This window comes from Equus przewalskii, chromosome 20 (genome assembly GCF_037783145.1).
Source record: "Equus przewalskii isolate Varuska chromosome 20, EquPr2, whole genome shotgun sequence".
In the NCBI taxonomy this organism is placed as follows: domain Eukaryota; kingdom Metazoa; phylum Chordata; class Mammalia; order Perissodactyla; family Equidae; genus Equus; species Equus przewalskii.
Genome location: NC_091850.1, coordinates 29,452,760 through 29,468,375, shown reverse-complemented (window position 1 = coordinate 29,468,375; position 15,616 = coordinate 29,452,760). Strand labels below are relative to the sequence as shown.

Genomic DNA, 15,616 nt, shown 5'->3' with positions numbered 1-15,616 from the left:
TATTAATATGTTGTGTTACATTGATTGATTTTCAGTTGTTAAACCAACCTTGCATTCCAGAGGTAAATCACACTTGGTCATGGTATATAGTCATTTGTATGTGTTGCTGGATTTTGTTTGCAAGTGTTTTGTTGAGGACTTTTCCTCAAAAAAGTTCATAAGTAATAATGGTCTGTACTTTTCACTTAGTTTAGCTTTATAATTATTGCTTTATGCGAATTAAATAGGAGAATAAAAGAGTTACAAACAAAAATATATTTATACTGTCTTTTATATTTCCTATGTAATTATCTTTGCTGGTGGTGTTTATTTCTTCATGTGGATTTGAGTTATTGTTTAGTGTGTTTTCGTTTCAGCTTTAAAGACTTCCTTTAGTATTTCTTCTAGGGGAGGTATTCTGACAAGAAATTCTCTTAGTTTTTGTTTATCTGGAAATATCTTAATTTCTCCTTCAATTTTGATGGATAATTTTGCCAGATATAGAATCCTTGGTTGGCACTTTTTTCTTTCAGCACTTTAAATATGTCATCTCACAGCTTTTGGCTTCGATAATTTCTTTTTTTTTTCTTTTGAGGAAGATTAGCTCTGAGGTAACTGCTGCCAATTCTTCTCTTTTTTGCTGAGGAAGACTGGCCCTAAGCTAACATCTGTACCCATCTTCCGTTACTTTACATGTGGGACGCCTACCACAGCATGGCTTGCCAAGCAGGTGCCATGTTCACACCCGGGATCCAAACCCGGTGAACCCCTGGCCACCAAAGCAGAATGTGTGCACTTAACTGCTGCATCACCAGGCCGGCCCCTGGCTTCCATAATTTCTGATAAGAAATCTGCTGCTTATTTTATTGAGAATCCTTTGTATATGATGACTTGTTTTTCTCATGCCTCTTTTATGATTCTCTGTTGGTCTTTGTCTTTCTACAGTTTCACTATAACATTTCTAGGTGTGGATGTCTAACCTATTTGAAGTTCAGTGAGCTTCCTGGATGTGTATATTCATGTATTTTATCAAATTTGTGAAATTTTCAGTCATCATTTCTCCAAATATTCTTTCTGCCCCTTTCTCTCTCCTCTCTCCCTCTGGGACTCCTATTATGTGTATGTTGGTATATTTGATGGTGTCCCACCAGGCTCTGAGGCTTTGTTGATTTCTTAAAATAAACTTTTTATTTTAGAATAGTTTTAGATTTACGGAAAAATTACAAAGATAGTACAGAGAGTTTTCATATTGTCCACATCCAGTTCTCCCAACTGTTAACATCTTATATTGGTATGGTACATTTGTTACAATTTTTACCTAATATCTTTTTTGTTGCAGTATCCCATCCAGGACACCACATTACATTTAATAGTCATTTCTCCTAAGGCTCTTTTTGGCTGTGATAATTTATCAGACTTTCCTTGTTTTTGGTGAGCTCTACAATTTTAAAGAATTAAAAACTGGTCAAGTATTTTGTAGATTGTCCCTCAGTTAGAAATTGTCTTAAATTCTTCAGATGCTTAGAATGGATTTATGTGTTTTGAGAAACTGTTCATTTTTCTTCATTCTTTTTTCTTTCTGTTCCTCCTCTGAATAGTTTCAATTGACCTATCTTTGAGTTTGCTGATTCTTTCTTCTGCCAACTCAAATCTGCTGTTGAGCTATTCTAGTGAATTTTTAAATTTCAGTTGTACTTTTCAGCTCCAGAATTCCACTTCATTCTTATTTTTATAATTTTTATTTCTTTGTTGATATCTTCTTTTTGTTGAGATATTGTTTTCATACTTTATTTTAATTTTTTAAAATGAATTTTTAAAGTTTTCTTGAATATATTTATAATAGTTGATTTAAGATCTTTATCTAATAAATCCAACATCAGGGCTTCCTCAGAGTTTCTGTTGACTTTTTTATCCCCTGTGTATGGATTGTACCTCTTTGTTTCTCTGTGTGTCTCATGATTGTTGAAAATGGACATTTAAAATAATATAATGAGGAAGCTCAGATTATCCCACCTCTCCCAGGTTTGTTATTTGTTTTTATTGTTGCTGCTGCTGCTACTTTTTGTTTGTTTAATGACTTTCCTGGACTAATTCTGGAAATTCTGTATTCCCAGTTGTGTACAGCAACTGAAGTCTCTGCTTACTTGGCTTAATGGCCAGCAAATGAACAGAGGTATTTTTAAATGTCTTGAACCAATAAGTCTTTCTTTGCTGAGCGACTGTGAGTTTGTTGAAGTATGGCTTCAACGCTTTCCAGTTTACAGCTCTGCCTTAGCCTTTACTTCCTGCTTATATAGGATCAAGGTCAGCCAGAGGTGAGAGATTTGGGCTTCCTTGCATCTTTCCTGGGCATCCACACATTCCTACACATACATATTGCATTCTAGATCCCTAGGACTATGTCAGAGCTTTTCAAAACCCTGAATGGACATTTCATTCTTTGATCTTCCTTTTAAGTTTTTGAGCAGGCTCTTTTTTTGCTCCAGCTGCCTAAGGTATCTGTGGTCTTAAACAGTTGTCACTGATTGCTTTTTACTAACAACCTGGGAATAGGGCTTTTTCTAGTGATTGAGCCCTTTGGTCAAATTAATGACAAGCCCTGTGATTGGGGATTTTTCATGGAGCTGCCAGACTTGTCAAATAGTGACAGTGTTCTGAGGATAGGACTTTTTGAGGAGCTTTAAATCTGTCTGTCTTCTCAGATAGCTGCTAGCTGCTAGTTTTACAGCTTCTACTGTTGCAAAGCTGCTGGGTTTGAAGGCTACTGAGGAGCTATGGAGAAGGGAATGGAAATAGGGCAAGTTAAAATGACTAAAAGCTCTCTGTTTTTACTGAGATTAAGTTTTTTTCCTGGATAAATGCTTCTTAGATTGTTACAAACCTTTTGCTAATTTCTAGAGTTATGAAAAAGTTGATTTTACAATTTTGATTGGTTTTCTTCAAAGGTTTTTCTTTTTAAGGATTTTTATTTTTTTCCCTTTTTCTCCCCAAAACCCCCCAGTACATAGTTGTATATTCTTCGTTGTGGGTCCTTCTAGTTGTGACATGTGGGACACTGCCTCAGCGTGGTTTGATGAGCAGTGCCATGTCCATGCCCAGGATTCGAACCAATGAAACACTGGGCCGCCTGCAGCAGAGCACGTGAACTTAACCATTCGACCACAGGGCCAGCCCCTGATTGGTTTTCTTATTGTCTTTATGGAGGAATGGATTTTTGAAAGTCCATACTCTGCCATTTCTGAAGTTCTGCTCTACATCTATGTTTTAATTTGATATTTCCTACTCAAGTATTCCTTAGGTTTTGGTTGTCCGGTATGGTAGGCGTCCATTAAGTGGTACCTATGTTGCAAGACTTCTGGGCAAAAGAATTTGATACTTCCAACCTAGAGGTGAGAAATTCTTTTACAATCCAGATTTTGCTAGTTGTATAGGTGATAATAGTATGACAAGATAAGTCATGGATTGGAATTATATTTTAACCCCTCTTTTGCTAATCTCAGAAAATTTCTTAAGCTTCTAGGGTACTGGATAACATTCTAATTCATACCCTACACCCCATAATCTCACATCTCTTTCTCAAGGGCAAGGCCCGTAAGTTCCATCACAGCTTAGCCCCAACTGCCTCCTCCACCTGAGTTCCCAGCCCTTTGGGAACTTCCTACCTTCCCTCCAATACAAGCTAGTATCAACCTCTAAAGTATAAGATTTCCAGGGTAGGTCGATCAGGGTCCCTGCCCTCCCTTTTGCTCTCAGGAGTTTTCATATGCACAGATCGATTTGTGATGACCTGTGTGTGACCAGATTTCCAGTCCTTTGTTGTTGTTGATTATTCCTTTATGAAAGTTATAAACTTATCTTGCACATTTGCTTATAACACTGATCTCTTCATTTTCAGTTTCTTTATTTGAGTCTCTTTTACATTTCATATTGCACATTCAAACACCTTGGAGACAGGGATATTGAGCTTTTCTTTGAATCTCTAGGGCTATCACAGGCCTAATGCATATTTAGCTTTCTGTAAGTGTTTTTTTGAGTTAGTGAATAGCTACATATCCTGGTAAATCCTACATGTACAGACTTTGTTTAAACTTCTCAGTAGGAAGGTAAAACTCTACACCCACATCTTTAGATGTGGTATCCCCATCAGCTTAAGAAACTTCAGATATTCCAATTTCTCTGTCTTTCTCAAGGCATGTCTTACAGAGAGCTTCCCAGTGTGGCCCTCAACCAACTTTCCAGTTGCATTTTCTGCCAACCTGGAGCCCTAACCTAAGCTGCTCTGGTCCACAAACATGTCATGTGTTTTTGTTATGCATTGTACCTTTACATATTAATATTCTTCCTCACTTCCACCATGAGAAACTCTTATTCATTCTTAAGATCCAGCTAAAAATCCATGCTTTCTCTACACTCTTCTTTGACTTCCCTAGCAGATTTAGTTCCCTTTTTCTCTTTGTTCTAATAACCGTTGGGACCTTCCTTTTCTTATCACGTTGTTATAATTATTTATTTATATGTCAGTTCTTATCAGAGTGCGTGCCACATGAAGGAGCCCAGACAATGGTTGATGAATGAATATATGAATGTTTACTCCTCAACTAGATTGCAGAGTTGCTGAAAGTTGGAGAGTGTGTTTATTCTTTGTGCTCCAAGCATTGTGCCTGGCCCGTAGCAGATACACAGTGTTTCTCTATTGAATACATGAATGATGTCAGAAAGTACACCTGTTTAGTCATAGAAAACTTAAAGGATCATACTGACAAGAACATGCATGCAGTATTTCAAGTGTACTAAATTGGATCTTGTTAGCAGGACCATAGAAGGTCTTTGAGAGAAATGGAAAAAGAGACCCCAAGTGGATGGACACAACGGTGAAGACACAGGTCTTAGTGAACAGAGAGGCCTTTGTGTAAACAAAATTGAGCCCCTTCTGGATGAAGCAGCCCCATGCAAGGGATAGGACTTGGCAAGCTGAGCATAGGTAGATTTCACACCCTCGTCCCACCTTTAGACAGGTGTGTGCTGTGTGTATCATTGCGTGTAACAGCCCTGCTTTTCATCCACTGCAAAGGACTAACTTTCTCTCCCACTGAGAGTTGCTGCATTCCTTAACATGGGGAGAGGGACCTACTTATGCTCACAACCAAATCCTATCCATCTTTAGTTCTTAGAACAACCCAATTTTTTCCAGGGCACATGGTCTTTTAAAGAAGGCAGGACCAGTCACTCTGTGGATATGACCGTGGTAATAGTGTATTTGATTGGAAAAGGATCCTTCTTTCTTAAAGCCTATTTTTTAAGCAACTGTCTAGTGCCAGAGCCCATGATTTGGGAATTTTGTCTAATATTTTTAGCTTCTTTAGTCTAAAATATAAACAGCAAACTGCATATATGTTGCTAATAACTTGGAGTTATTTGCCTTGGAAATTACTTAATCCTAAGAATAACTCATCTAACTCTGAAAGAATTCCTTGTTTTAGAATATCTTTAGTCGATCTGAAAAATGAGCAGATTAATTAAAAGAATAAAAAATAAAGGAGCATGGATATCCATGGGACGGCAGCTTCTACTGACCTTGTAAGATGTATTCCCTTACCAGATGGCAAGGTGGCGAGGAGTCAGGTAATCCCTTGGCAAATAAGAACTGCAAGTAGAGAAGGAGAAGACTTTTCCCAGAATACATTCCTTATTCCCTTGGGGTCATCATTTACATCATATGTTCTGTCTCCAGAGCAAAGATGTCCCAGTGGTTTCTCTGTGTTCAAAAACAACTGTTGATTATCATGTTACACTGATTGAGCATATGCTATAACAAGAGTGGACTTCCACCAATTTATACACCAGTGATATTCCGCACATTTTGACTGGTTGGAAATTTGAAGTATGTATTAAAAACTTTCAGAGAGAAGTACTGTTATACCTGAATACTTCAGCAAGTCCATAAAAGCCCTTTTCAAGCCTACTGTGTTACAGAATCATGATATTAGCAGACTTACCCTGCCTTCTGGGGGCTACATAATACAAGTAAGAGGAGGGGATGTGCCCTTCACTTTTATTGGGTACAAGGCTAAGTTCTGATAAAATTTGGAAATGGGTAGTGTTTGTTTTTGGATTCTCCCTCCTGAATGATCTTTACTTAATCTCTGCAGCCCAAGGTTATGACCCAGGCCGAAGCCCTGACAAATGGCTTTCAGGGCATATCTTTCCAAATATGTGTAGTGGACTAGGCATACAGACTGCTAGGATAGGAAGGGCATGAAAGGGTAGCCATGATGGAAGATCAGAAGGGGATGGCAGGTGCCCTTCCAAGGAATGGAAGCACAAGTCATTGATCTGACTATCTTCTTCCACAGTCATGCTCTTCAAAACGTGGTCTGCTTTACCCTAGTCATTTTAGGCAAATGTTTGTTATCTCAAACTTTAAAGTCATTTTGGGGGAGCAAATTGTAAAACTGGACATGAGAAGACTTAAAAACAGTGTTTACTGTTATTGTTGATAAGATTTCTTTGTAGCATTCATTATCTCTTCGCTTCCCTTCTAAGATCTGTTTCTCTTTTATTAATTTAAAATATTTTATTCAAAGTTTGATTGATGTAGTATGATATACTAACTATACTTTACCAAATATTTCAGTTAAAAGAGTAATAATAAATAAAGGAAATAGGATAGTAAGTTACATCACCTAAGTGGAGAAGGAATTCAAGGTATTGCATCACTATTTTTTCATTGGCCTTCCCACGATACTGGCTTCAAACTCATATGAAGAAATCATTTGTTTATTTCCCCAGGCCCACATCCTTTTAGGCATGGATTTTTAACTTGCAGTTAGTAGGCACTTTTAGGCTAGATTTCAGGAAGTTCACAAACACTCAAAAAATGGTATACACATGGATGTGTGTTATCTTTCCTGTGGAAAAACTCCCATAACTCTCATCAGATTCTCACTGGTATCCGTGATTTAAAAAAAAAAAAAGAAAAGGTTTAAAACCACTACTTGAGAGCAATCTCTTCAGAAATAGTGTACCAGGAACAGTATATAAAGTTTGTGTTAAGTGATCTCTATAAGCTGCTAAAAATTTATTTTGGGTCCTTGAAGGTCGTTGTATCTTCCCCCAAATAATTTTATAGTCCAAAATGATGTTATTGAGTCAGTAACCCCATAATATTAGAAATTCTGCAAAATGTATGGCAACTATCTCTATTCTAAGATATCCTTTTATTGGTAGGGGAGGTTAGGACTTTGACTTGTATTCAAGTATATTCAGTATATTTTTCTATTAAAGAATGTCACTGAATTTTCGGAAGTTAAAAGTAAGGGGAAAATAGACCAGTGGTTAAAACTGATGTTTGCATTCCGTTTGATCAGAGAGGCACAATAGTTGAAAATGCATCCACCATCTTTGTCTTCTTTCTGTCGTTGGATTCGTAGGCTCATTAACAGCCCTGGATCATTTGAGACCTCTATTCCAATTTATCACTGTTCATTTACTCATCTATTTTTCCCACAATGAACTCTTCAAGGGCAAGGACTGTATCTTGTTTATCTTTGTAAGAATTTAATGAATTTATTAAAATTTATTAAATTTAATAAATAAATACATCTTTGGTATATAATGCATATTTGACAAATGTTTGTTAGTTGAGAGAGTATATTAATAAATGAATGAGTTAATGAATTTCTTCTAAAGTGTGAGCCTAATTTGGTAATAAGTGATTCAAAAATAAACACAACTTACAATTAGAAAGTCTTTACTGATTCTTGACGTAGTAATATAAACTGTAAAGTAAAGATTAATAACTAATTTGATAGAACAGCTAATATTATTTAATTAAATATTTCTGACAGTGCCCAAGAGGATCATTGTTAGAGTTGTCAATGCAACATTTAGGGCTATTTTAAGATTCTAGTAATAGTATAATTTAAAGAAATGGTCATTTAAATTTCAATTTTGCCTTCTGAGTGAAATATTTTTCAAAACCATAGCTAAGTTTTTCCATTTACAAGAAAACATCTAGTTATCTGTTTTTGTATTGGCTTCTTGTAGAAATTCTAGTGTCTATTTAAACAGAAAAGTGTGTAAAATTAATGAGTTTCAGTTTAGCCATTCAAGAGTAATAAATACATGGAGTTCAGGACAATAGAAAAGCTCAATGTATTTACATGATTGAGTAGTTTTAGAGAGGAATGATATATTTGAAAGAACATGAGATAATTCATAATATTAGACCATGATAATACCTCTGATATTTGTTGTTTGTTTTTAATTCAATGCCAATGTCTAATTATGTAAAATACTTTAATGCTTAGGGTTTCGAGTTCCAAACTTAATAATTTTTCTCGCTTGGAGCCAACACTTCACCTTTTGGGTGTGCAGTTTGACCAGAATGTGGCCCACAACATCATCACTGAAAAGCCTGGAGCAGCAACGAAACTTTTATATCAATTGTACACTGTTCTTCAGAAAAAGAGGAAAAGTGGACTCACTGGATTGGAAATGCAAACAATGCAACCTCTGACAAATATAAGACTTCAAAACATGAAAAGTGAGGCTTTCCGAGATGTGAGTACATAAAGAAATACAACCATGTCACAATGTAAAACTTGGTAAAGAGAAATGACACTGGTGTTGCATTCTCAAAGAAGCCCTATTGGGTATATATGTCCCTTATGTATGTTATTGGTCATACTTGGGTTTTATTTTCTATTAATATTTTCAATTGATTTATCCATTTTGGTGTCTCCCTCCATCCTATCCACATTACCATAGCTTATTGAATTCTATTTGTTTCTAATTCTCAGTGCTATTTATGCCTGCTTCGCTCTTTCCATTTCTACCCCTAGGATATCTGCTCAGATCTCCTTATGAACTATTTCAGCAACCTACTAACATGTCTCCCAATCTTCAGGCTTTCTCCTAGCGGTTAGTCAACTGCTAGATGAATTGTCCCCAAATTCCACTTTCACTGGGTTCTTCTTCTGCTCAGAAACTATCTGTTTTACATACATCCTGTCTCCAATTTAGACTGACATTCAAGATCTTTCATTAATTGGTCTCAACCTGTCTTTCTAACTTTATTTCTTCACAGTCCTCAGCATAAAGTCTTTCTTCTCCATTGGTTGGCAGCCTGTCCTTGAGTAGAACTTGTATTTTCCTGCTCTTCCTTCTCTCCCACTCAAGCTCACCCTTTTCATCTCTCCTCTTCCCTCAAACTTTTCTCAATCTGCTTCTCTGCAACCTTCGCAGTACACATGGATCCTTCCTCTGGAACTCCTAGGGCACAGATAATTCTCATTCTCTGGTACTAACCTCCTGCTGCCGATACTGTTGGTTAACTTTCATTATTTATTTGTCATATGCCCTCACAAGATTTTTGGTTCCTCGAATTCAACTAATATGCCTAATACAATGCTTTGAACATTACAAATACTTATTAAATGTATTTTGATTGATTTATACAACTTTTAAGTTGACAGTTCTCTCTAGTTCCTGTGCTATTTTCTTATGGTAAGTGAAGCACATTAACTTTTCCAAGCCTCCAGGATAATGGGGAGTGCTGCACTGATGCAACACACTAAATAGCAATGGAAATAATTAAAATTGTATATTTAATTTATGAAGCAACAATGACATAGTAAATGTGAATGCCATATCCGCTTTCAGATTTGTCTGTTCTTAATGTACATCATTATGATCCTGGTAGCATAATGAACTCAGTATCCATGGAGAGCTAGAAATTAGATATGGCTTAAAGCTGAATAACTTAGTATATTGCATCTTGCCTCCTTTACTTGCAAGCTGATTAACTTTGGGCTAGTCCCTGGAACAGTCTCAGTCTCAATTTTCCCAAATGTAAAAACAAGGATGATTATCTCTGCCTGTCTCAGAGCTAGGCTTTTTTGTAGTTTCAAGAAGACAATATACAAGACAATTCTTTGTAAAGTATAAAACTATCAACGGTAAAAGTGCTGTAAGAGCTATGTAGATGAGGCCAAACAAGAGGCCATTGGATTTGACGTTGGCCATGGGTGACCTTCCAGAGTCAATCATTCATTCATTGGACAAATATCTGTTGGGGTCATACTTTATGTCAGGCACTTGCACAATGAACAACACACGAAAAACCCCAACCCTCATAGAGCTTACATTTTAGGGAGAGAAAAATATTTTGGTAGAGTGATGTGGATTGCAGTGAGTTGAGGAGTAAATTGAAGATGACAAAGAGGGGAACATAGATTACTCTTTCAAGAAATGCGAAGGCAAAGGAGAAAAGAAAATAAGAACAGTAGCAGTGGGAGAGAAGCTCAAGGGAAATATGACATCATTTGTTTGTTTTATGGACACAGAGACTAGGACAACTTGTCAGCTGAGAAAAAGAATCAGTGGCAGGAGATGACTAGTGTGAGGACCAAGTAGAAGGAGATCGTCTGGGAAAGAAAAGAGGGAGAATGAATCAATGGTCCTGATGAAGGAGGAGATATCTTAGGAAAGAATTAAGATACTTTAAGATTTATTTTTTGATTCCAGATGGAAGAAGAAACAGGTGTCTATTATACAATAATATAAATAATGAGTAAAATTTACTGAATATACATAGTGAGATGCCAAGCCCCGTTCCAGGTGCTTTATATATATATCATCTTGCTTGATGTCTACAACAGTCCAATGAGATAGGTACTTTTATGATTCCCGTTTTACAGATGGTGAAACTGAGGTGCAGAGAGATTAGGTAACTTGCCCAACTTCATGTAGGTGGGAGAGCTGAAACTCAAACCTAGGCAGTCTGACTCTAGTAGCCACACACTTACCAGGGGGCTGTATGATATCTCAGTGGGTATTTCTTGGGTTTGGGGGGAAAATAAGAATTAAGTTGAAGATATAGATGATACGTGTTGAAGTGGAGAGGTGGCATGTTCAAGGCCTTTACATTTTCCTTGCCACTGTGAAGATGGAGGCCCACCCATTTTTAACAGTGAGAAGAGCAGGAGGGTGGGTAAGGGATTAAAGTCAGCTCAAGGGTCCTTAAGAATTCTTCCAGGTAAGAGTCAGTATCTACTGAGGCCATGTTAGAAGAGAAGGACCAAAAACGGTTTGAGCAATAGTACTGTTTCTTTTTGTTTTTGGTAAGTCTTCAGTTCCTAAGGAGATTACTTTTGGATATAAAAGTTTTAGTTAAATACATTAGCCGCATTGCTCTGTGTCCCACTTTGTAATCATCTTTGAGAGTTCATTTTCTTGTACTGTTGCACTCTCATTTCCAGTGGCCTGGAAGTTTTAATGTTTCTTCACTTTATTAGGAAGTGGCTTAAGTAATTAAAAGAATCTGGCTTCTTATATTGTCTCATGTGTGTTGAAATTAGGTTTATAAAATTATTTTTATGAAAATGTATTTCCAGTAATTCAGGTATGATTCACTGAAAATCAAACTTAGAGCAAAAAATTTAGCTATGAAAGTATATATAAGACTATTTTGTTAGGAGGAATTCAAATTGTGTTTTTTTATTGTCCTTACATTAGTTAAGGATATGAGTGATTAGTATGGCGCTTGAATTTTTCTAACCATCAACAGTAGTAATTCATTGAAATTTTATTTTGAAGACAAATTTTATATGTGCTTATAATGATGGTATACTCTTTATTCTCTAATAATGGAATCTTTTGAAATGCTTTCTTTGTTTAGAGACTTAGAAACCTGATACCACGTCAAACTGATTTCAATCTGATGCGAGTTACACACAGGTTTCAAGAAAAATATAAACACATGAAAGAAGATTTTGTCCAAATGCATTTTGAGAAACTTGAAAATTTTCAAAAACTCAAGGAAGAACAAAGATGTTTTAATATCGAAAAGGTTTTATAGAACAATTTTTCCAGAAACTAACTAGTGCATAGTATACTGTTTGCGATGTATGCCTATAGTACACATTGCATAGTCATTAATGTAGCACATGTTGCGTGTTCCTTATCCGTGACTCATGTTCTGCTCTGCTCTCACCTTTCTCTCCCTCACTTTTCCCTTTTCTCCATCCCCCATCTTGCTGACTGTCACCTCTACTTGTGGCTCAGAATAAGAACTGCTGTTCTCTAGAGTGGCAGATCTCTTTAATTTGTCTGGTAAAAATTAATGCTTCGTATGCTTTTGTGATGGGGGGTTGCTACTAGCTGCTCCAGCGAAGGCTTATGACCATTGCCATCTCTAAGAGATGCAATGATTTTTCATCAAGAGCAGACATTTTCCCCTCTCTTCTCACTCTTTGGCAACCTTTTGGTCTTTCTACCCTTCCCCATTTTTCCTCTACTGGCAATATGGGTGATTCTCTGCTTGCTTCCTTTTCCAACCCCCTTAAACATCTCCTAACATCTTCCTAGCCCTTTTTGAAGTGCTTTGACTAACTCCTCGCTGCTTCTCATGTTTCTTTGAAAATCTTTAATGATCTCCTTTGCCTTTAAGGACATGAGAAGACAATGGTGTGAGGAATCATTAAAGACTTTTAAGAGAATTTTAGATGGCTGGGTATATGGAATGTGTAAACTACAGGCAAAAGAGTTATAGTTCTCTCATTGTGCTGTAAATAATTTTTTAAGCTCATATATTTAGAATGATAAGAAATTAACATATTCTGAATGTAGTCAACTCCTTATGAGGAGGGAGGGAAAGACAGAGACACTCTAGAAGATCTTATGATCCCATTCCTTGCCAGAGAGTGGATACAGGATTAGGCTTGCCCTTGGCATTGCATGATAAGGAGACAAGGCACTCCTAAAGTAGTGTTTAAGATGAGACTGAGTGCTGGGACTCTAGTTTATGTGGAACCAGCCTGTCCAACTTTGATGTGCCAAGTCTAATGCAGAAAGTCTCCAAAGAAAGCTGGGAAAAACAAAATCTGACACCATTAAATATTCTGAAATAAATTATGTTAAAAATGATAGGAAGCAAATAGGACAAAAGGGAGAGACTTTGTTTTCCTGGTTTTCTTTCGAAAGAAAAATAAACACATTGCAGTTAGATTAAATCACATTTTGGAAAGTGAATTAAAGAAAATTTTAGAATTATTTACAATTTCTGACTTTTACTGGTGAATTGAAGTTTCTTATCTTTAGATGTAGGAACTAATGATCTTATCACTTCCAATATAATGCTTTAGTAGTAAAGTCATGATTAGTTTCACTTGTTACATCTTGAATCTATTATTTTTAAAATATTTTATCTGATTTACTGTTTTTTTCTTTCAATTATGCCCTCCTGCTTATATTCTTCTTAAATAATTACTGCCTACATGGAGAAGAGATGATCCAATAACGATATCACGTAGTTTAGTGTTAATTCAATATTTTAGAGAATCTCTGAACTCATTGTTTAAGTGTGACTGAGTTTTGGGGAAGCTTGTCATTTCTTCTGGGTTCCCCAGGAGCACTCCTGGAGACCATCTCCTAGACTGAATTTTCTCTTCAGACCGTCTTCAGAGACAGAACTTTCTCTTCCCGTTTTTGGGCATGTCATCAAGGTGGAACAAGGGAAAGAATTATACTCCTCTTTGTATTTGAGATACCTGTATTAGCATTTTAATATCATCACCCAGAATGAAAATACACACATTTGATAGGCATAAGTTGGGATTCCAAAGTTGTGCTTAATATCATACTTTTAAAAATAAGTCATATTGACACCTGCTTCCTAACATTATATGGTTGTGACATGTAGTCCATTGGTTAATTGCTGAGTTTTGAAAATTTCAGTCAAAAAATTGTATATATGCGTACCTATGAGTGTATAACATTGCCTGTTATTGTGATGAACTGAATAACTAAACTAATGTGTATGGAATATTCAGCAACGCTTGAGTAGAAGACGACAAAATGAAATAATGGCCAAAATCCAAGCAGCTATCATACAGATTCCTAAGCCTGCATCAAATCGTACTCTAAAAGCACTTGAGGCCCAAAAAATGATGAAAAAGAAAAAAGAGGCAGAGGTAAGTGATAATCCTTTAATATCGTGTTGTGTTATGTTAATGAAAGAATGGTTTTTCCCTTAAAACATAGAGACTTCCCAAAACTTCTTATGTTCTTTTCAGATTATTTCTGGCATTGTCCCGTCTCATTTAAACTCCTCTACTGTTTGCATATCCAATCCATTTGATACTGTTATTTGTTCAGAAACAGAGAATGTAGCTGTAGGCCAGGGATGGCAAACTCCTGTTAAATGACAGTACCTGTCTGGACTCCTGTGTTGAGAATTCTGTGATCACCAGCAAATTAGACCAGAATGGGTGTTCTTGTAATGGGTCATGACTCCCATGAGTAGAACAGAAGGCAGCTGAGGTACACATACCTCGTATGTGCCATTTCTACTATATATTTTTACTCAGTTCCTCTTCACTATGCTATACTATTGTCTGATGAATCCTAGAAATGTTAAGTTATTTGGCTGTTATCAGTATATTTAAATTTAAGATACCCACACTGGTGATATTTTACTAGACCATACCAACTGTCAATTATTCCAATAGGATACAATCTGATTATATTTCACGAGGGAGCGATACTACTACATTTTGATACTGATTCCTTCAGTCTGTACTGCATACTGCTACAATGCTTGTTAATGATGTTCTCTCCCATGACCTAAGAAAAAGATTAATAGCTACCATTTATTGAGCATGTGCTATATGTCAGACTGTGGGTTCGGTACTTCACATTATCTTTAATTTATAAGTGACTCTTCTAAGTAGGGTGCTATTTTTCCCATTTTGTAGATAAGGAAATTGAGTCTCAGAAAGCTGACATGTTTTACCCAAGTTCACAGTTCTGGTAAAGCAGAAATTGACAAGTTTCTCTAATTTCTCAATCCATTGCATTTTATATTAATCCACATTTCTTTTTTTTAATATTAAAAAATTCTGTAGTTGGATTCTAAAAAATACCACCCACAGAGGCTTTTTTCTGACTCCCTTTTAGTAAAGTATTTAATTCCTGTATTTCCCTGATTTGATTAAAGTTTATTAATAAGAATTTGCAGTAGACAGGATGAGCTAAAATTAGTTTCCAGAGAGCAAATTAATAGTGTGAATAAGGTTGTGCAAGAAATGTTTAAAACAGTTGAGACAACGACAGCGGTTTTTAAAGAAATATTTATATCCCAAAAATGCTTGTTTTCATTTAAAAGAATTGCATTCAAGAATGCATGGCCTAGGGGCTGGCCCCGTGGCCGAGTGGTTAAGTATGTGCGCTCCGCTGCAGGCGGCCCAGTGTTTCGTTGGTTCGAATCCTGGGCACGGACATGGCACTGCTCATCAAACCACGCTGAGGCAGCATCCCACATGCTACAACTAGAAGGACTCACAACGAAGAATATACAACTATGTACTGGGGGGCTTTGGGGAGAAAAAGGAAAAAATAAAATCTTTAAAAAACAAAAAAGAATGCATGGCCTAACTCTGATAATCTTCATTCTCATTAAATGCCCTTTGATGCACTGTCAGAACTAGAATTGTGAACTGAGTGATTTAGGTTAGGCAATTTTCAGATTCTTTTAGGTGTATTTAGCCTATTCTAAAAGTAACAAATAAAAATTATGAAAGTGTTGTAGAATGCAGCTTTTCATATCTTGCCTCCTAATTAGCTCAAATTAGTAGAG

The 15,616-nt window shown here is 36.4% G+C and overlaps 1 protein-coding gene across 20 annotated transcripts in view; it reads left to right on the top strand.

Moving 5' to 3' along the window:
- Positions 1-15,616, top strand: part of SPEF2 (sperm flagellar 2) — a 176,301-nt gene that overhangs the window by 17,025 nt on the left and 143,660 nt on the right. For 13 of the 20 annotated variants that reach the window (XR_011530408.1, XR_011530407.1, XM_070587010.1 and 10 more), the window contains 3 exons: positions 8,289-8,541; positions 11,660-11,830; positions 13,812-13,952. Coding sequence is in view for 17 of the 20 variants with exons in the window: in XM_008512073.2 (XP_008510295.1) it covers positions 8,289-8,541; positions 11,660-11,830; positions 13,812-13,952 (565 nt within the window). In the remaining 3 variants the exon portion in view is untranslated. The remainder of the gene's footprint in view (positions 1-8,288; positions 8,542-11,659; positions 11,831-13,811; positions 13,953-15,616) is intronic. The other 7 variants (XM_070587013.1, XM_070587021.1, XM_070587008.1 and 4 more) reach the window with 1 other exon arrangement.